Raw genomic sequence first — 21,156 nt, forward strand, 5'->3', positions numbered from 1 at the left:
CTTTTCCAAAACCACATTGCCTTGTAATCGGGCGACCACAACTGCACACAGTACTAAAAATGCGGCCTAACCAAATACCTATAAAGCTGCAGTGTGACTTGTTATAGCTCTAGCTTGTGAATTGTTCATAATAGTTCCCTGTCAGCCCACATGCAAATCCATGCAAGGCTGCTTTGATTGCTTCCTCTAGCTAATTCCTATCCTATTCTTTCTTCTATCTTTGCTGCTTGAATTTTGTCCATGTTTTTTCATCACTGGTATTGCAGCTCTGCTGCTATTGGTGATCCTTCCCCTACTAGTTGGTTTAAAGCCTGATTTTTGTATGTCTGCAGGAGTATGTGGCTGCTGTGGTGCATTGCGCCCGAGATACAAACGCCTAGTGGATAACATTTTCCCAGAAGATCCAAAAGTAAGTGACAATTTTTAGTTGCTGATTTTTTTTTTAAACCAAAAATGTTGAACCTATTGTTTTAGTGGAGCTTTAACTGCCAAATTATGCCAAACATAAATACTGTCATTGACCAAATTAACCAAACCATGCCCAACTAGAAATAATTGGTTAATTAGTATTCTAAAAAAAAAATGTTGGCATGTCATTAATTATTTTAACTAATTCAGCAGCCCAACATGATTTAACCAGAGCACAGTAGATTATTGCCTATTCATTGGTTTCATGGTACTTCAGAGTGAAACATTAATCAAGGTTTTATCAATTATGGGGGATTTATGTGGTTGGCGTGAACTTTGCCATCATTTGTAAGAATATTCCTGCAAGGTGATTGAGACAGTGCAATAGATTAAAACACAAATAAGATTTGTGAATATATAGAAGAAAGCCACAAAAATGACGTCAATTCTGGTTAGTTATTATAATACAAAAATAATACTGCCCATCTATTGCTTCTGGGTGACTGGATCATTAGATGCAAGTTGAAAGCTGTTACCTGCAGAAATCTTGTTTATTACTTTAATTAACTGGTTATTGCCTGATGAGTTGTCTTGTAATTTGAATATTTGCTAGTTCCCAGCAAGAGATTTACATTGTTTTACTTTTTTCCTGGGAGGATTACTAACAATATTAATGCACATTCTCAGGAGTAAAGAAGTTGTTTAAAAATAAATCAAAACACAAATCCATCAAAAAAAAGTGAATAATAATTGGGCCATTCAGTTAATGGATTTGCTCGCCATGATTCAAGATTTTAAGGGAGACCTTGCAAATATATTTTTAGATGTTCAGTTTCACTGGGATTAATGAAAAGTTGTACCAGACTTAAATTTCTGTAACTCTCATAAAAGCACTAATTGCTTCAAAAACGATGTTAGTTACACGTTGCGTTGTAAGAGGTAGAATGCAAGGTTTGCTTTTCATTTTCGGGACATCCAATTCTAGTTGCTCCAATAAATGTGTTACGTTTGATTATCAGCATATCTTAAATAACTTGTAGTATTATTCTGATGGAGGATCTTAGATAAGAAATATTAGATAAGAAAGCAAACTCAATGCTAGCATTTATTTCAAGAGGGATATACAAAACAGGGATGTAATCCTGAGGCTCTAAGATGCTGGTAAGGCTGCATTTGGAATATTGTGAGCAATTTTTGGCACAGAAGGCTGTGGCAGCCAAGTCATTGGATATTTTTAAGGCAGAGATAGATACATTTGTCATTAGTACAGGTGTCAGAAGTTATGGGGAGAAGGCAGGAGAATGGGGTTAGGGGGGAGAGATGGATCAGCCATGATTGAACGGCAGAGTAGACTTGATGGGCCGAATGGCCCAATTCTACTATCACATGACATGACCTTATTAATTTTTCTTTATCGCTGCAGAATAATAGTGTCTAACCATCTGAGTATATATAATACAAGTTTTTAATACAGATTTCCAGCACGTGTAATTTTTCTTTATTTTTCACAGACTATATACACGTTTCACTTAAAACTACTCTGCATTAGAAGTATTTTTGAGTTGGAAAACTTTAATACCAACACAGTCAATTGCAGGCTAAATACAAGTCTTTTGTATATTAACCAGTATCTGCAGTTCTTTGTTTTTACTTGAGAGTCTTTCCATCTTGGCAGATAGGCCAAGTACAATTTCTTTTTAATTGTCTGGAAGAATTGTTTGGCTTAGATTAATATTTACAATCATATTGATTATATTTTGCGGTGAACACATAACAGATGAGGCAGTGTGATGCTTGCAGAATGTGGGAGGCCAGGGACATGGATGGAGCCTCTGGCTGCTACAACTGTGGCAAGTGCGTCCAGGTTCAGCTCCTGAAGGACCGTGTTGGGGCACTGGAGAAGCAGCTGGATGACCTCAGGGTCATCTGGGAAAATGAGAGTTTCCTGGACAGGACCAACAATGAGGTTGTCACGCCAAGGATACGGGAAGAACGAAGTTGTGTGACTGAGAGAAAGGATGGTAACCGTGGAGTGCAGGAGACCCAGGTGGCTGTACCTAATGAAAACAGGAACGCCATCTTGGGAGCTGTCTGGGGAGACAACGCTTCCAGTCCGAGCAGTGGATACGCAGTGGCTCCAATCCCAGAGATGGGACCAGACCGGCAAGACCGACGCGGGCAGAGCCATAGTGGTGGGTGACTCCATTGTCCGTGGAGCATACTGGAGATTCTGTGGCGGCAGGCGAGATGCGAGGATGGTCTGTTGCCTCCCTGGCGCCAGGGTTCTCCTCCATGATGGATTTTTAGAGCAGCTTGTATTGGAGCCTACCATGGAGAAGGCAATTCTGGATTTAGTGTTATGTAATAAACTGGATTTGATTTTAAGGAACTTGAGGTTAAGGAGCCATTAGGAGGTAGTGACCATAATATGGTCAAGTTTAATCTACAATTGGAGAGGGTGAAGGGTAAATCGGAGGTGTCAGTATTACAGTTGAATAAAGGGGACTATGGAGTCATGAGGGAGGAGCTGGCCAAAGTTGATTGGAAATATACCCTAGCAGGGATGACAGTGGAACAACAATGGCAGGTATTTCTGGGAACAATACCGAAGGTGCAGGATCAGTTCATTCTAAAGAGGAAGAACGATTCCATGGGGAGTAAGGAGCGACCGTGGTTGACAAGGGAAGTCAGGGACAGTATAAAAATAAATGAGATGTACAACGTGGCAAAGATGAGCGGGAAGCAAGAGGATTGGGTAATGTTTAAAGAGCAACAGAAGATAACTAAAAAGGCAATACGGGGAGAAAAGATGAGGTACGAAGGTAAGCTAGCCAAGAATATAAAGGAGGATAGTAAAAGCTTCTTTAGGTATGTGAAGAGGAAAACATTAGTTAAGACCAAAGTTGGACCCTTGAAGACTGAAAAAGGTGAAATTATTATGGGGAACAAGGAAATGGCAGATGAGTTGAACAGATACTTTGGATCCGTCTTCACTAAGCAAGACACAAACAATCTTCCTGATGTACTAGTGGCCAGAGGATCTGGAGTGACGGAGGAACTGAAGGAAATCCACATTAGGCAGGAAATTGTGTTGGTTAGATTGATGGGACTGAAGGCTGAAAAATTTCCAGGGCCTGATGGTCTTCATCCCAGGGTACTTAAGGATATGGCTCTAGAAATTGTGTACGCATTGGTGTTCATTTTCCAATGTTCTATAGATTCAGGATCAGTTCCTGTGGATTGGAGGGTAGCTAGTGTTATCCCACTTTTTAAGAAAGGCGGGAGAGAGAAAACAAGGAATTATGGACCAGTTAGCCTGACATCGGTGGTGGGGAAGATGCTGGAGTGAATTATAAAAGATGAAATAGCGGCACATTTGGATAGAAGTAACGGAATCGGTCCAAGTCAGCATGGATTTACGAAGGGGAAATCATCCTTGACTAATCTTCTGGAATTTTTTGAGGAGGTAACTAGGAAAATGGACAAGGGAGAGCCAGTGGATGTAGTGTACCTGGACTTTCAGAAAGCATTTGAAAAGGTTCCACATAGGAGATTAGTGGGCAAAATTAGGGCACATGGTATGGGGGGGTAGTGCTAACATGGATAAAAAATTGGTTGGCAGACAGAAAACGAAGAGTAGGAATTAACGGGTCCATTTCAGAATGGCAGGCAGTGACTAGTGGGGTACCACAAGGCTCGGTGCTGGGACCGCAGCTATTTACAATATACATCAATGATTTAGATGAAGAGATTCAAAGTAACATTAACAAATTTTCAGATGACACAAAGCTGGGTGGCAGTGTGAACTGTGAGGAGGATGCTATGAGAATGCAGAGTGACTTGGACAGGTTGGGTGAGTGGGCAGATGCATGGCAGATGCAGTATAATGTGGATAAATGTGAGGTTATCCACTTTGGTAGCAAAAACAGGAAGGCAGATTATATCTAAATGGTGTCAAGTGGGAAAAGGGGAAGTACAACTAGGGGGTCCTTGTTCATCAGTCAATGAAAGTAAGCATGCAGGTACAGCAGGCAGTGAAGAAAGCGAATAGCATGCTGGCCTTCATAACAAGAGGAGTTGAGTATAGGAGCAAAGAGGTCCTTCTGCAGATGTATAGGGCCCTAGTGAGACCACACCTGGAGTATTGTGTGCAGTTTTGGTCCCCTAATTTGAGGAAGGACATTCTTGCTATTGAAGGAGTGAAGCGTAGGTTTACAAGGTTAATTCCCAGGATGACGGGACTGTCATATGCTGAGAGAATGGCGTGGCTGGACTTGTGTGCTCTGGAGTTTAGAAGGATGAGAGGAGGTCTTATGGAAACATATACGATTATTAAGGGTTTGGACATGCTAGAGGCAGGAAACATATTCCCGATGTTGGGGGAGTCCAGAACCAGGGGCCACAGTTTAAGAATAAGAGGTAAGCCATTTAGAACTGAGATGAGGAAACACTTTTTCACACAGAGAGTTGTGAGTCTGACGAATTCTCTGCCTCAAAGGGCGTTGGAGGTCGGTTCTCTGGATACTTTCAAGAGGGTGCTAGATAGGGCTCTTAAAGATAGAGGAATCAGGGGATATGGGGAGAAGGCAGGAACGGGGTACTGATTGGGTATGTTCAGCCATGATCACATTGAATGGCGGTGCTGGCTCGAAGCTGCCGAATGGCCTACTTCTGCCTATTGTCTATTTTCTAAGCCTGCATCTCTTCCTGAAAAATGATCCCCAGCATTGTGTTAAAATAGCATCGTACTGTGTTGTATTCCATCAGATTACATTTTCTGCATGCTAGAAAATCAATCTGTGTTCTCTTCAGGGAATGTGCATGCTCGAGTTTAGATTTATCATTGAGGAAATTTTACGCCTATAGGCTCAAAATTCACAATTCTGATAATTAAGTTTAGGCACATCACCAATTCCACACTTCAATCTTTTTATTTACAACAAAATCGTAAATGGAGGAACACTTCAAGATGCAAATTCAGCACTGGGAGGGGCATTTTGGTAAAAATGAGGGAGATAAATTATTTAACAATGCAGAATTTAGCCATTTAGAACAGGCGAGGAAACACTTTTTCTCACGGAGAGTTGTGAGTCAGTGGAATTCTCTGCCTCAGAGGGCGGTGGAGGCCGGTTCTCTGGATACTTTCAAGAGAGAGCTAGATAGGGCTCTTAAAGATAGCGGAGTCAGGGGATACGGGGAGAAGGTAGGAATGGGGCACTCATTGGGGAAGATCAGCCATGATCACATTAATTGGTGGTGCTGGCTTGAAGGGGCCGAATGGCCTACTCCTGCACCTATTGTCTATTAAGGTATGTACACTGTAAATGGATCGATTGTAATCATATATTGCCTTTCTGCTGACTGGTTGGCACGCAACAAAAGCTTTTCGCTACACCTCGGTACATGTGACAATAAACTAAATTGAAAACTGAAACGTGAGAAGTGCAAGTTATAGTTTAACTATTTCACGCCTGAATGCATCTGAAGAACATTGAGATGACACCATTAACCATTAAACTATTTAAACTCTTCACTCAGTTGAGCACAGTTTCACATTTTAGATTTCTGCATAATTGGGAAATGGCTGTGAGGTTTTCACACACTTATTGGGATAGTCATCCAATTATTGGGATAGTCAGCGTTAACGAGGGGGAATTAAAAAAAGGTACTAAACATTGCTGCTGTCATATCAGTTGCCTATTCTGTAATGGAGATTCATGTTTTGTTCTTCAGAACATTCAGTTAACACTGCTAGTGTTACTCTGGTCTTTTCCACATGCCAATTAATGACGCAGCAATAAGCTATAAGAATGGTTGCTAAATTACAATGAGAGCAATTGTAAACAGACTAAGATTGGAAGTTAGGATTGTGTATCAATATTTTTCTTAGATGGTATTATCATGGTTAAAAACGTTCATCTTTGAAATGGTCTGCCACGAGCTGATGTCAGTCAAATCTATGCAAATAACTAATTAAATTGACCCATTGTAATATTATGGGTCATTTATAAAACTATGGGCTGTTGTTTATGGAGCCATCCATTTGGCATTCTTCACTATGTATCCTGTAGTCAGACTATTTCTACCACTTATGAATGTGCTGCAGATCCAGACGTATAATGTCACCTAGTGGTCAAAGTGTTCGAAACAAATAAAGGGCACCCATTCTGAGATGAATTCTTGGAGAAGAAGAAAATTACTGTTTATGCCATGAACATAAACTCTGAAATTTATAGATGGAGCTTTATTAAATATTGTTGTCCCTGAACTGTAGGATGCAGTTACCTTCATTTGACACTGATGACTGCTTTAAACCAGAAGTCACCTGGAGAGTCTTTATAGATTTACTAGTACAAAGGGATGCCTTTGCTTAATCACTGGAGGGAAAAGCTGTTGAATTTTCTGAATTCTGGAATTGGAATTTGTAAATTTCTGAATGGAATTTCTGAATTCTTGCTTTTACAAAATGATATCGATTTGTGAATTGTAATATGCAATTCTTAGAATAAACGGGAGGTCATTTAAGACTGAGGTGAGGAAAAAAACCGTTTTCACCCAGAGAGTTGTGAATTTATGGAATTCCCTGCCACAGAGGGCAGTGGAGGCCAAATCACTGGATGGATTTAAGAGAGTTAGATAGAGCTCTAGCGGCTAGTGGAGTCAAGGGATATGGGGAGAAGGCAGGCATGGGTTATTGATGGGGGATGATCAGCCATGATCACAATGAATGGCGGTGCTGGCTCGAAGGGCCGAATGGCCTCCTCCTGCATCTATTTTCTATGTTTCTTTGCAACATCAATGCATTGAGGTTTGACTTGAGTATGTTGATGAAGAAGAGTGGAGTTTATTTTTGGGAATGTTGGCTGGAAATGTTAATTCTCAGAGGTGTTATGATCCCTCCAGGAGGATTCTTTGCCTCGAGTAATAACAAGGTATAGGAGATAAGCAAGGCATAACGGCAAATTAGCCTGAAGGGTAGAATTTAAAAAATAAAAAAAATTAAATAAATGCTTCTAATTTTCTCTGTACTTTCTTATTAGGATGGTCTTGTAAAGGCTGACATGGAGAAGTTGACATTCTATGCAGTTTCAGCACCAGATAAACTGGATCGGATAGGAAAGTACCTTGCAGAAAGGCTCAGTCGGGATGTTATCAGGCATAGATACGGGTAAGTGACATTTAGTGCTTTAAAATTTGTGTGGTCATTTATTTCAATAAAAGATGACCCGAGTGTAATCAGGACCTATTTACATTGTTCTGGTGATTTTTCTTTTAAACCAAATGCAATAGGAGCTTTTTGGTCACATCACATCTTGGGTTTATTTAAATAGAAAGGAAATGAGTGGCCATCAAACAGATTAAGAATAGCAGGCAAGTAGTCCAGGAATCCACCAAGTTCATCCTGGTACATAACCAGAGAACATAGGTTTAAGATGAGGGGGGATACATTTAATAGGAACCTGAGGGACAACTTTTTTTTTCACACAAAGTGTGGCAGGTATGTGGAACATGTTACCGGAGGAGTTAGTTGAGGCAGGTACATGGATAAGATAGGTTGAGATAGGTATATGGGCCAAATACAGGCAGGTGAGACTAGTGTGCATGGGGCGTGTTGGGCAGAAGGGCCTGTTTCTTGCTGTATGACTCTGACTCGAATTCTATGACTAACAAGATTGGTACGACTATGGTGACAAGGTAGTTTGCTGGTCCTTTTGGGGAAAATTTAAACAAGCTTGGCAGGGAAATTAAACATTGAGTATTGTCAGAATGGACAAGAAAAGCTAGAAATAGGAACAGGAAAAGCAGTAGGGAAAATAAATAAGTGACGACAACACAAGCAATTGGCAAATATGGTCAAAATCTGGAACCATATTTAAACCATATTCAAAGGTGCTATTTCCAAATACGAACTGCACCTGCAACAGTGGATAATTTAATAGTGCAATAGTCAGAAATGGGTAAGAAGTAATTGCCTGCCAGGTAGATACCTGTAATTGGAACTAAAGACCACCGAGTATTTAATGTTTAAGAAACACCGACAAAATAAAAACCTGGGGTTGTAATGTTTGAAATAGGATAGCAGAGGTACAGAATTAAAAGAGATCTTGGTTTGGCAGATCACTATATAGGTATAGAATTAATTTGTGTGGATTAAAGCAGCAGCAGCAGGTAGAAAATATTAGTGGAAGATGTCTAAAAACGACCAGTTTAGTAGATGTGCAAATGAGGAAATTAGAGGTGTATGTAATGTGAATAGCACAGTTGTTTTGTCTGAGCATGGACAGGCCAAATCAAATTAGTATTAACAGTATTGATGATTAATACATGGATTGTGCATGAGATTGTGTATGAGATGAATTTCTAGGTTGTAGAGGAACCAACAAGGAGACGGACTGTTTGGGATCCATTACTCTGCACAAGAAAGATTTGACTAATAATCTAGTTTGTAGAGCAACCCTAAGGAAGATTGACAATAGTATGGTTGAATTTGACCTTGGGTTTAAGTGAGGTAATTCAATCTAAGCAAATGAAACAATGATAGTGTGAACAGTTGGCTGTGGTAGATTGGGAATCTACTTCAAAGATCGTAAGTCCGTGGCTAGCATTTAAAGAAGAAAAACAGGGTTTCATAAGTGATAGGAGCAGAATTAGGCCATCTGGCCCGTCAAGTCTACTCTGCCATTCAATCATGGCTGATCTATCTCTCCCTCCTAATCCCATTCTCCTGCCTTTTCCCCATAACCTCTGACACCTGTACAATACACCTACATTCACACTTTGCAACACACATTTGCAACACACGTGCATTCCTTTAAGGCATAAATACAAGGAGATAAGTGGTTCATCCATAGATTCCAGGAGAAATTCAAGGGAATGGTTTGTAAAGTTGCCAGAAAAAGCAGCAAGCTTGAGGATTGGGAGTGTTGCATGATTTTTCAAGATTGCCAAATAAATTATTTTTGTTTAAGAAAAAGATAATGGAATGTGTAAATCAGAATAAACCATTCAAAACATACTTAGAACCTTTGAACCTATGTAAAAAGGAAAAGGCTAGCATGGACAAATGCAGGTCCTTTACAGAGAATAGAGAATTTATAAGGATATAGAATATGGCCATAACAGGAATGTAATCAAAAATGTTTATGCTCCTGTATTTGAAAATGATTGTTGATATGTTTCTCGGTGTATCACGTTTTGCCTGCCCACCCTTCAGCTACTGCTATCAATATTCATCTTGGTCCATGTGAGGTTATCCATTTTGGTGGCAAAAACAGGAAAGCAGACTATTATCTAAATGGTGGCCGACTAGGAAAAGGGGAGATGCTGCGAGACCTGGGTGTCATGGTACACCAGTCATTGAAAGTAGGCATGCAGGTGCAGCAGGCAGTGAAGAAAGCGAATGGTATGTTAGCTTTCATAGCAAAAGGATTTGAGTATAGGAGCAGGGAGGTTCTACTGCAGTTGTACAGGGTCTTGGTGAGACCACAGCTGGAGTATTGCGTACAGTTTTGGTCTCCAAATCTGAGGAAGGACATTATTGCCATAGAGGGAGTGCAGAGAAGGTTCACCAGACTGATTCCTGGGATGTCAGGACTGTCTTATGAAGAAAGACTGGATAGACTTGGTTTATACTCTCTAGAATTTAGGAGATTGAGAGGGGATCTTATAGAAACTTACAAAATTCTTAAGGGGTTGGACAGGCTAGATGCAGGAAGATTGCTCCCGATGTTGGGAAAGTCCAGGACAAGGGGTCACAGCTTAAGGATAAGGGGGAAATCCTTTAAAACCGAGATGAGAAGAACTTTTTTCACACAGAGAGTGGTGAATCTCTGGAACTCTCTGCCACAGAGGGTAGTCGAGGCCAGTTCATTGGCTATATTTAAGAGGGAGTTAGATGTGGCCCTTGTGGCTAAGGGGATCAGAGGGTATGGAGAGAAGGCAGGTACGGGATACTGAGGTGGATGATCAGCCATGATCATATTGAATGGCGGTGCAGGCTCGAAGGGCCGAATGGCCTACTCCTGCACCTAATTTCTATGTTTCTATGTACTTTTGGAACATGGCAGAATTTATCCCTCACTGCTTATGATAAATATGCAGTTTAATAACATCCATGCATGGTACTCCAATTCTGGAATTTGCTTCCTTTGAAGCTGATCTTTTGTTTCTATTCACGTTCACTCCATTTTCATAAGTTCGAAGAGCAGAATTAGGTCATTCGGCCCTTCAAGCCTACTCCACCATTCAATCTTTGCTGATCAAAATTTCCCTCTCAACCCCATTCTCCTGCCTTCTCCCCATAACCACTGACACCCATACTAATCAAGAATCTTGTCAATTGCTATCGTAAAAATATCCATTGACTTGGCCTCCAGAACCATCTGTGGCAATGAATTCCACAGATTCACCATCCTCTGACTAAAGAAATTCCTCCTCATCACCTCCCTAAAGGAAGATCCTTTTATTCTGAGGCTACAACCTCAGGTGCTAGCCTCTCCCATAGTGGAAACATTCATTCCACATTCACTATCAAGGACTTCCACTCTCCGTGGAATAGTTAATTCATATTTTCTTGCTGCTTCATCGCTTTAATCATTTAATCCACCATCTCCTAGCCTTTTTACCTATTCTTTTCATCTGCCTCTACTTGAACTGTTATATTTCGAGCATTTTCTAATTCTGATCAAAAGCAATCAAAGTAACACTACGTCCTCCACAGTTGCTGCCAAAACTGAATCTTTCTCATATATTTTCTTTGTATTATGTATGTTTGTCCTATGCTGCGCATTGAAAAATAAACCTTGTCAAATATTGATGGAATAAATGAATTTTAAGATTTACTTTGTTTTCACAAATGATCTTTTTATTTTGCCGTTTTTATTTTCCACACTTTCCCTGGCTTAAATCTTAGATTAATTAGTACAGATTAAAACAGTACAGATTATGTGGAAACGATGGAAGGAAAATGGGGAGAAAAGTGATTTGTTATGCATTAAATTTGATTATTTTTGTTTTGTGTACAGGTATGTTTTTATTGCGATGGAGGCATTGGACCAGCTGTTGATGGCTTGCCATTCCCAAAGCATTAATCTGTTTGTTGAGAGCTTTCTTCAAATGGTAGCCAAGCTACTGGAATCGGGAGAACCTGAGCTACAAATCCTTGGATCCAATTCGGTATGTGGGATGACCAGGCTTGTTCATTTAAATTGGATAGATTTTGGGCCATTTTTTGCTGGCATTTGACAAATGTGTTGCCAATGCTGTTCAGTGTGATGTGGAAGCTAGAATTTGTAAAATGTGTGCAGATTTTCTTGGTGTTTGTGCAATATGTCACTTTCTCTGTATTTGTGGAGCATATGCAACATAGAAAAGAAAACAATGGAGCAGGAATAAGCCCTTTTGAGCTGGCTATGCCATTAATTATTCAGTACCCAGTTCTAGCTGTCTCCTCAAATTCCTTGGCACCTCTAGTCTAAACAAAAATATCTATGTCCTCGAATATATTTAATGAGAAGTTTTCAGTTGCTTTCTGTAGTAGAAAATTCCACAGGTTCACCTCTATCAGGGAAAGAAAATGAATCTTAGCCTTAAATAGCTTATCATAATATTTGTACTGTGACCCCTGATGTTAATCTCCCTACCAATGGAATGATGCATCTAATCAGTCCAGTTCTATCAGAATTGTGTAACTTTAATGAGAGATCCTCTCGGATTTCTGGAATCTATTTGCTATAAATCAAATAGATCTAATCTCTCTCCATACATCAGTCTTGCACTCCGAGGAATCGCGCACGTTCAGCCTTCACTGAGTTTCCTTCAAAATAAGAACATTCTTCCTCAAGGAAACCAAATCTACCACCTCACTTGTACAATTGCAGTACAGTGTCTTTGCTCTTCTCTAAGCAGCTTGCTATGAAGACCTGCATACAATTTGCTTTTTTAATCCCCTGCTGCATTTGTTTGCTTTGAGTGACAAAGGACACCCAGGTCTCGCCTCACTAAATGTATTTGCATTGCCCTTCATCTACCATGTACCTGATTAGTTCCTCAACTGTCCAAATCGACGTGAAGCATGATTCTCAAGGTCCAATCAGACTTATGTTGTTCCTAGACTTGGCAATGCACCATGTTATTATATGAGTTGCTGCCTTACAGTGCCAAAGTCCCGGGTTTGATCATATCTACGGGTACTTGTCTGTACAGAGTTTGTATGTTCTCCCCGTGACCTGCGTGGGTTTTCTCCAGGATCTCAAGTTTCTACCCATACTCCAAAGATGTGCAGGTTTGCAGGCTAATTCGCTTAGTAAAATTGTCCCTACTCCGTGTAGGAAGGATAGTGTTAGTGTGCGGGGATTGCTGATCAGTGCAGACTCAGTGGGCCAAAGAGCCTGTTTCTGCACTGTATCTCTAAACTAAACTAGTCACTGCCTGCCATAGTCATACAGCTATACATGAATAACTGTTTCGTAAGTGTGGTGATAGTCTCTGTCTCAACTACCTCCTCTAGCAGCTCGTTCCATGCACTCACCAGCCTTTGTATGAAAAGGTTAACCCTCAGATTCCTATTAAAGCGTTTAATGTTCTCTGGTCCTTGATTCCCCTACTCTGCGCAAAATACTTTGTGCATCTACCCAATCAATTCCTCCCATGATTTTATACACTCGACAAAGGAGCCATCTGCTTCCCTACTGTTTCATGCCATCCAAAATATTCTATTCTTATGAGCATCTCGTTAATCCCATTTACTTTTATTGTGCAAAATCTTTTGTATAAAGCTTTCTTAAAGTCCAAATGCACAATACCCATTGCCTCTCCTTCATCTATTTTGCTATAACATCCTGGAATGAGAGTGTTGACCTATCAAGAGAGTCTAAATATTTTGAGCCTGTATTCCTTGGAGTTTAGAAAAATAAGAGTGACCTTGTTCAACTATGCAATATTCTGTGAGGACTTAGAAGCATAGAAACATAGAAAATAGGTGCAGGAGTAGGCCATTCGGCCCTTCGAGCCTGCACCGCCATTCAATATGATCATGGCTGATCATCCAACTCAGTATCCTGTACCTGCCTTCTCTCTATACTCCCTGATCCCTTTAGCCACAAGGGCCACATCTAACTCCCTCTTAAATATAGCCAATGAACTGGCCTCAACTACCTTCTGTTGCAGAGAATTCCAGAGATTCACCACTCTCTGTGTGAATTTTTTTTCCTCATCTCGGTCCTAAAAGATTTCCCCCTTATCCTTAAACTGTGACCCCTTGTTCTGGACTTCCCCAACATTGGGAACAATCTTCCTGCATCTAGCCTGTCCAACCCTTAAGAGTTACAAGCCGAGTTCTATCACTCTTTATTCATATGAACGTCCTGACCATATGAATTCTCTGACCCGTTATCCTTCCTCTTGTACTCCCTCTATGGCATGTCGATGTATTTCAGACACATTCATTTTCACAAACCGTACCAAAACTCTAACTCAATATCCAGTTGTTGGTCTCACCAAGACCTTGTACAACTGCCAGTAGACCTCCGTGTTTGCCTAACTCAAATCCTTTTTTGCTATGAATGCTAACATACCATTCGCTTTCTTCCTGGCATGCTGCACCGGCATGCCTACTTTTAATGACGGTGTAAACCATGACACCCAGGTCTCGTTGCATCTCCCCTTTTCCTAATCGGCCACCATTCAGATAATAGTCTACCTTTCTGTTTTTGCCACCAAAGTGGATAACCGCACATTTATCCACATTATACTGCATCTGCCATGCATTTGCCCACTCACCCAGCCTATCCAAGTCACCTTGCAGCCTCCTAGCATCCTCCTCACAGCTAACACTGCCCCCCAGCTTCGTGTCATCCGCAAACTTGGAGATGTTGCATTCAATTCCCTCGTCCAAATCATTAATATATATTGTAAATAGCTGGGGTCCCAGCACTGAGCCTTGCGGTACCCCACTAGTCACTGCCTGTCATTGTGAAAAGGACCCGTTTACTCCTACTCTTTGCTTCCTGTCTGCCAGCCAGTTCTCTATCCACATCAATACTGAACCCCCAATACCGTGTGCTTTAAGTTTGTATACTAATCTCTTATGTGGAACCTTGTCGAAAGCCTTCTGAAAGTCCTGGGTAGATGGGGTAGATGTAGGGATGTTTTCACTCATGGGAGAGTCTCGAACAGCATAACTACAAAGTATTGGGCCGTTCCTTTATAACTGAGATATGCAGACATTTCTTTTCGCAGAGGGTGGTGAATCTCTGGAATTCTTCACCCTGGTTAGTGGTGGAAATTGAAGCATTAGAAATAATTTGAAGTGGAGGTGGATAAATATTTAATAGATTACAGAATGGAGGGGTAAGGGGAAATGACACAGCATGGATCCAGCCATGATCATATTAAATGGTGGCACAGGCTTGAAGTTCCCGATGGTCTACTCCTGTTTTCTTGTGTAAATAGTGGGATACTGCAGGGGTTATTACTTGGCCTCAGCTATTCAATATCAATGATTTGGATGAGGGATAGAATATGGATCACGTTCAAAGACCCAAATGACCTATTATTTTCTTTGCTTCTAACTTCCCCATTACAAATTAAATTGACCATTACTCTCCCAAAGTAGTTCACTTCTGATCATTCAGAGAATACTCTGATCCATCTATCTTAGACAGAGTAGGTAACCTTACACTTATCCACACCCACCCCCATCAACCAGAGCTCTACCCAGTCATTTAATCCCAATATCCCATTGCCAGTTACAATTTCCATCCACGTGACTTTGCCATCTAACTTGGTATTGTCAGTAGATTTAATTATAAGGCTCCATGTAGTTTCTTCAACGCCAACTATAAATAATTGTGAAGAACAAATGGTCTAGTGTGGTTTCCTAGGATATGTCATTAATCACATCCCACTAGTCACGTACCTCTTGTCCTTTCCTACCTCCTAACCAAATCTCATCTTTTCTCTTGTTTGCATTTTCTTTAATATTTGTCTCTTTCTATTTCAATAAAAGCACATATTATTTTATTTAAAACATCAGGAGAATGATATTTCAGTAAAATTGGAAAATGATAAATTGCGCACATTTTCAGTGGAGTAATATTTTGGGAAGATTAAGTAATAACTGTACATTCAAATAATTAGAAGATAGACATCAAATGCTGAAGTAACTCAGCAGGACATATCAGAATCTCTGGAGAGAAGAAAAGGCCATTTTTTTAAATGACCTCCCTTAACCATTTTAGAAAAGTAAATTAAGTATTTAAACTAACCGCTCTGATTTTGCAGTGGGAGTGCTTTGATTATGCTGCACGCACAAAATGCATGTGTACTTGACTATAACCATCAATACAGCCATTAGGACTGCCATTTAAATTATTTTTTTACAATATTGCAGTGATCAAGCGCTTTTAGTGTTAAAGTATAATTTTTATATTGGACTCTTCAGGAACTTCTAAAATGTTACAATATTGAACATTTTGTGTTTCTCAATCACCTAAGTAAGTAAGTTTAGGGAAATAATATATCTCAACAGAAAAGGAGATATGATGCCGTTTTGACCCATTCAGACATGGATAGGTGACTTTTGGGTTGAGACCCTTCGTCAGACTCAATAGAGTTCTCCTGGTCCTTGCCTTTCACCCGCCAGGCTCTGCATCCAACACTTGTTTTAGATTTTCTATGTGCTGCTGACTTGTGGGGCTGAAGGGCCTGTTTTTGTGCTGCTTAATTGACCCAACATGTAAACTCCATGCAGACCGCATCAAGATTGAACCCAGGCCACTGGAACTGAGGCACCAGCACTGTCTGCTACACCACTGTGCAGCCTCACTTAAAGCGGAGACTGCATAGTGTCCTGTTTTTCTTTGCCAGTGGAGCAATATAGTCTTTGCAGAAACTGATTAACACTATGTTGCTGTAGTTTATTAATTTTCACACTCTGGATGTATTGAACATCCTTTGAAAATATTATAAAACTCCCAGAAACGACCAACCTGTCCCATCTTCTTGCATTAGTCCATATCCCTCTAAACTTGTCCTATTCACATACCTGTCTAAATGTTTCTTAAACGATACGAAATATCCGCCACAACTATTTCCTCCGGCAGCTCGTCCCATTCGCCTTCGTGTGAAAAAGTTAACCCTCGGGACCCTATTCAATCTTAACACCCCCCTGCCCCACCCCCTCGCCTTACAGAAATGCGTAGGAAGGAACTGCAGATAGACACAAAATGCTGGAGTAACTCAGCCGGTGAGGGTCAAGACCCCTCTTCAAACTGATATCGGGGGACAGGGCGGGACAAAGATAGAATGTAGTCGGAGACAGTGGGAGAACTGGGAAAGAGATGGAGAGAGAAAGCAAGGGCTATCTGAAGTTAGAGAAGTCAATGTTACTACAAAGGAACTGCAGATGCTGGTTTAAACCGAAGATAGCACAAAAAGCTGGAGTAACTGCAGCAGGAAGCTTCTCTGGAGAGAAGGAATGGGTGACGTTTCAGGGGTGAGACCCTTCTCCAGACATGGAAAATACATAGAAAAAAAATAGGTGCAGGAGTAGGCCATTCAATATGATCGTGGCTGATCATCCAAAATCAGTACCCTGTTCTGGCTTTTTCCCCCATATCCCTTGATTGTGTTAGCCCTAAAAGCTATCTCTCTTGAAAACATCCAGTGAATTGGCCTCCATTGCCTTCTGTGGCAGAGTTCCACCGATTCACAGCTCTCTCAACCTAGCTCTGAAGGGTACATTCACTGGAGTAAGGTTTGATTCCCACAGAATGAAGTGCTACCCTTGTTGAAAGGCAAAATGGAAGAACAGATCCGTTAGTCCCACAGTTTCACACAGAGCAGAATTCCAAGATGCCGACAGGGATCAAGCATGCAGAAATGGCAATTGTGCCATTGTTTCCACTACTGATCTGTAGATCCTGCAACTGCATTCCGATGGGAACAGTTCACATCCCTCGTAACTGGTGTAACTCTCTGCACTTGTACCAAATGCCATTTCGCTAAGTCTCAGCAGAACATGGTTAATACGTGTTTTTTATGCAATTCATGGCCTAAGTCTGCTGTTGGTGCCTTTCGTAGGTAAGGATGCTGCAAAGTGTCAGAAACTGCGTACAGAGCTCTTAGAAACATAGAAAATAGGAGTAGGCCATTTTGCCCTTCAAGCCAGCACTGACATTCACTATGATCATGGCTGATCATCCAGAATCAGTACCCTGCTTTCTCCTCATATCCCTTGATTCCATTATCCCTGAAAGGTAAATCTGACTCTCTTGAAAACATCCATTGAATTGGCCTCCACTGCCTTCTGTGGCGGAGAATTCCACAGATTCACAACTCTCCAGGTGAAAAAGGTTTTCCTCATCTCGGTCCTAAATGGTCTACCCCTTATTCTTAAACTGTGACCCCTGGTTCTGGACTTTCCCAACATCGAGAACATTTTTCCTGCATCTACCCTGTCCAATACTCTTAAGAAATTTATATGTACATATGCAGGGGATTCGCATTCCTAAAATATTTTAGTTTCCAGCCATACATACCGTATATCATAATGGAATTTCAACTAAAAGCACAACGATCTTGAACCTCTTATGTCTTGTGATGCTTGATGTTTTCATAGATGTATAAAAAGCCATATCCATTATTCAGAACACTAATTATTTGCAAGATCGATTTGTATTTGTCACTGACGCATTGGTTAAATCTCTCAATCTTATTTTTTTAAAATCTGATAATTGTAGTGCATTTGAACATTAATCAGGGATATTCAGCATGGTTTTGTAGGTGGAAGGTCATGTCTCTCAAATCTTTTTGATGATGTGACCAAAAAGGTTGGTCAAGGTAGAGCTCAAGACGTTGTATATTTGGATTTCAACAAGGTTCTACATGGTGGTCTGCTCGGGAAGGTAGGATTTCATGAGATAGCTGAATGGATATACAATTGGCTTCATGGAATGAATGGGAGGGTAATGGTGGAAGTTGGTTTTCAGATTGGAGGCCTGTGACTACTGGTGTGCCTCAGGGTTCGGTGCTGAGCCCGTTACTGTTTGTCATCTATATCAATGATTTGGATGAGAACATACACGGCAAGGTTAGCAAGTTTGCAGATGATACAAAAGTGGGTGGTTTTGCAGATAGTGAAGATGGTTGTGAAAAATTGCAGCAGGATCTTAATTGATTGGCCAGGTGGGCTGAGGAATGGTTTATGGAATTTAATACAGAGAAATGTGAGGTGTTGCATTTTGGGAAGACTAACATGTGGCGGATACTATTGTACCGTTTAAGAAACATTTGGGCAGGTACATGGATAGGACAGGTTTAGAGGGATATGGGCCAAATGCAGGCAGATGGGCCAAGTTGGTTGGTGTGGACAAGTGGGGCCGAAGGACCTGACCCCACATTGTATCACTCTATTTTTGAACTTTAGATAACATAAACAGATCACACTGGGATTTAAAAACTCTTGGCTTACTTGTTGGTGCTTTCTGTACCTAATTTACAAATCAGTGTGCCTCCTAAGTTTGCAAAACTATATGTTGGTTACTTCATTGAATATTGTAAATAACTATTTGATGTTGTAAATGCCACTTTTCGTTTCACTGGTCCATTTAACATTCACACCAGAACTGCACCCGAGTGTAAAGATGGCTAATTGGGCAGGGTTTAAATGTTGCGGTTATTTTAATGTTGCATCCTACCGTATATATATTTTCCTCGTGAAGTAAGCTTCAAATCAAATAAGCTAATTATTTTTACCAATAAATTGATAATGAGCCTGCTACAATTCCCAGACTCGAGTAGCAGACATCTAATGCCAATCATCAACATATAAGAGATTCTGGAGATTGTGAGAATGTTGATTATTACCTCTCCACTGCTGAGGCCCAGCCTTTGTGCAGATTGAGGTGTCATTCTCAAATTGATTGCACCAGCCATTGAAAATTTCGGAAGAAATTATAACCTTTCATGCAAAATGCTAATTAATGCTTTCATAAAACAGCACGTTTTAAAAACAGAATTACTTTTGAACAATGAACCACATTTGGTTATACTGTTTGGAATTTAAAAAATGTAATTGAGAGCATTAAATGTGGAGATTGTGTGCTTGATTCTCAACAATCAGAATAGTTATAGTTATCCGTTTTAAATACTCTTGTAATGATTTGCAAAAATACAAATAATGGAACTCCAAGTTCAATCCAGGAATTACATTTATTATGTTAAGAATGTAGTTGATAAATGCTTGTCTGTACCATATGTTGAAATTGCAACTAATAATTGAACCAGATTGCACAAATTACTTAGCCAGTTTCAGTGAGACGCCAGCCAGATGCAGTGCATCTGTTGGAAGGATTGAAAATTTACGCTTTGTAAGGTTTTGTGCCAAGGGGCTGGATTTCTCTGAACAATACAGATATTTAAGCCAGCCTCCCCCCCACACTGGACCCCCATCAGTTTGCCTACCGGGCCAACAGGTCTACAGAGGACGCCATATCGGCGGCCCTACACTCTGCCCTGACCCACCTGGACAACAACAACTCCTACATCAGGTTGCTGTTCATTGATTTCAGCTCCGCTTTTAACACTTGTCATCCCCGCCAGCTTGATCACCAAACTCAGCGGGCTTGGCATCTCCACCTCCCTCTGCAACTGGACACTGGATTTCCTCACCAACAGACCACAGTCTGTTAGGGTCAACAACCTCACCTCCACCACTATAACACTGAACACCGGCGTGCCACAGGGCTGTGTGCTCAGCCCTCTCCTCTACTCCCTCTTCACCCACGACTGCATCCCTAAGTACGGATCCAACGCCATCATTAAGTTTGCTGACGACACCACGGTGGTAGGACTGATCAGTGACAACGATGAGTCAGCCTACAGAGAGGAGGTCCAGCACCTGACAACCTGGTGTGCCAACAATAACCTCGTCCTCAACTCCAAGAAGACAAAGGAAATTATTGTCGACTTCAGGAAGGTCAGAGGGGGCAGACATACCCCCATCCATATAAACGGGACTGAGGTGGAGCGCGTCTCCAGCTACAAATTCCTCGGGGTACACATCTCGGAGGATTTGTCCTGGTCCCTCAACACCTCCAAGCTGATCAAAAAGGCACAGCAGCGCCTTTACTTCCTGAGGAGGCTCAAGAAAGCCCACCTGTCCCCCCAGATCCTGACCAACTTCTACCGGTGTACCGTCGAGAGCATCCTGACCACCTGCTTCACGGTATGGTACAGCAGCTGCACTGTTGCGGACAGGAAGGCACTACAACGGGTGGTGAAAACGGCGCAGCACATCATCGGTGCCCCGCTCCCTGCCATGGATGCCCTCCACCGAAAACGGTGTCTGAAACGGGCTGGGAAGATCATTAAAGACCCCTCCCACCCCAACCATGGACTGTTTGCCCTCCTCCCATCAGGGAGGCGGTACAGGAGCCTCAGGTCTCGTACCAGTAGGACGAGGAACAGCTTCTACAATTATACCGTCGCATTGCTGAACTCGGAGTCACGCCGATAGATTCCTCCGGTCCCTCCGTCCCCATTGTTTAATTATTCTGTATTTTTTATTATTCTGTATCATCTTTTTTTTATTTTTTTATTTCTATATTGCACTACTACTACAGACTGACGTAAAACTGCATTTTGTTGTACCCATACTCAGTATTTGTGCAATGACATTAAAGTTGAATTGAATTGAATTGAATTGAAATTGAATTGAATAAACGTAGTTGAAAAGACCTTCTGAAG

At 41.1% G+C, this 21,156-nt stretch overlaps 1 protein-coding gene across 5 annotated transcripts in view; it reads left to right on the forward strand.

Moving 5' to 3' along the window:
• efr3a (EFR3 homolog A) overlaps window positions 1–21,156 on the forward strand; it is a 128,679-nt gene that overhangs the window by 27,317 nt on the left and 80,206 nt on the right. For all 5 annotated transcript variants that reach the window (XM_033019662.1, XM_033019665.1, XM_033019661.1 and 2 more), the window contains 3 exons: window positions 333–409; window positions 7,449–7,576; window positions 11,433–11,583. In XM_033019662.1, coding sequence (XP_032875553.1) covers window positions 333–409; window positions 7,449–7,576; window positions 11,433–11,583 — 356 coding nt within the window. The remainder of the gene's footprint in view (window positions 1–332; window positions 410–7,448; window positions 7,577–11,432; window positions 11,584–21,156) is intronic.

This window comes from Amblyraja radiata, chromosome 4 (assembly GCF_010909765.2).
Source record: "Amblyraja radiata isolate CabotCenter1 chromosome 4, sAmbRad1.1.pri, whole genome shotgun sequence".
NCBI lineage: Eukaryota > Metazoa > Chordata > Chondrichthyes > Rajiformes > Rajidae > Amblyraja > Amblyraja radiata.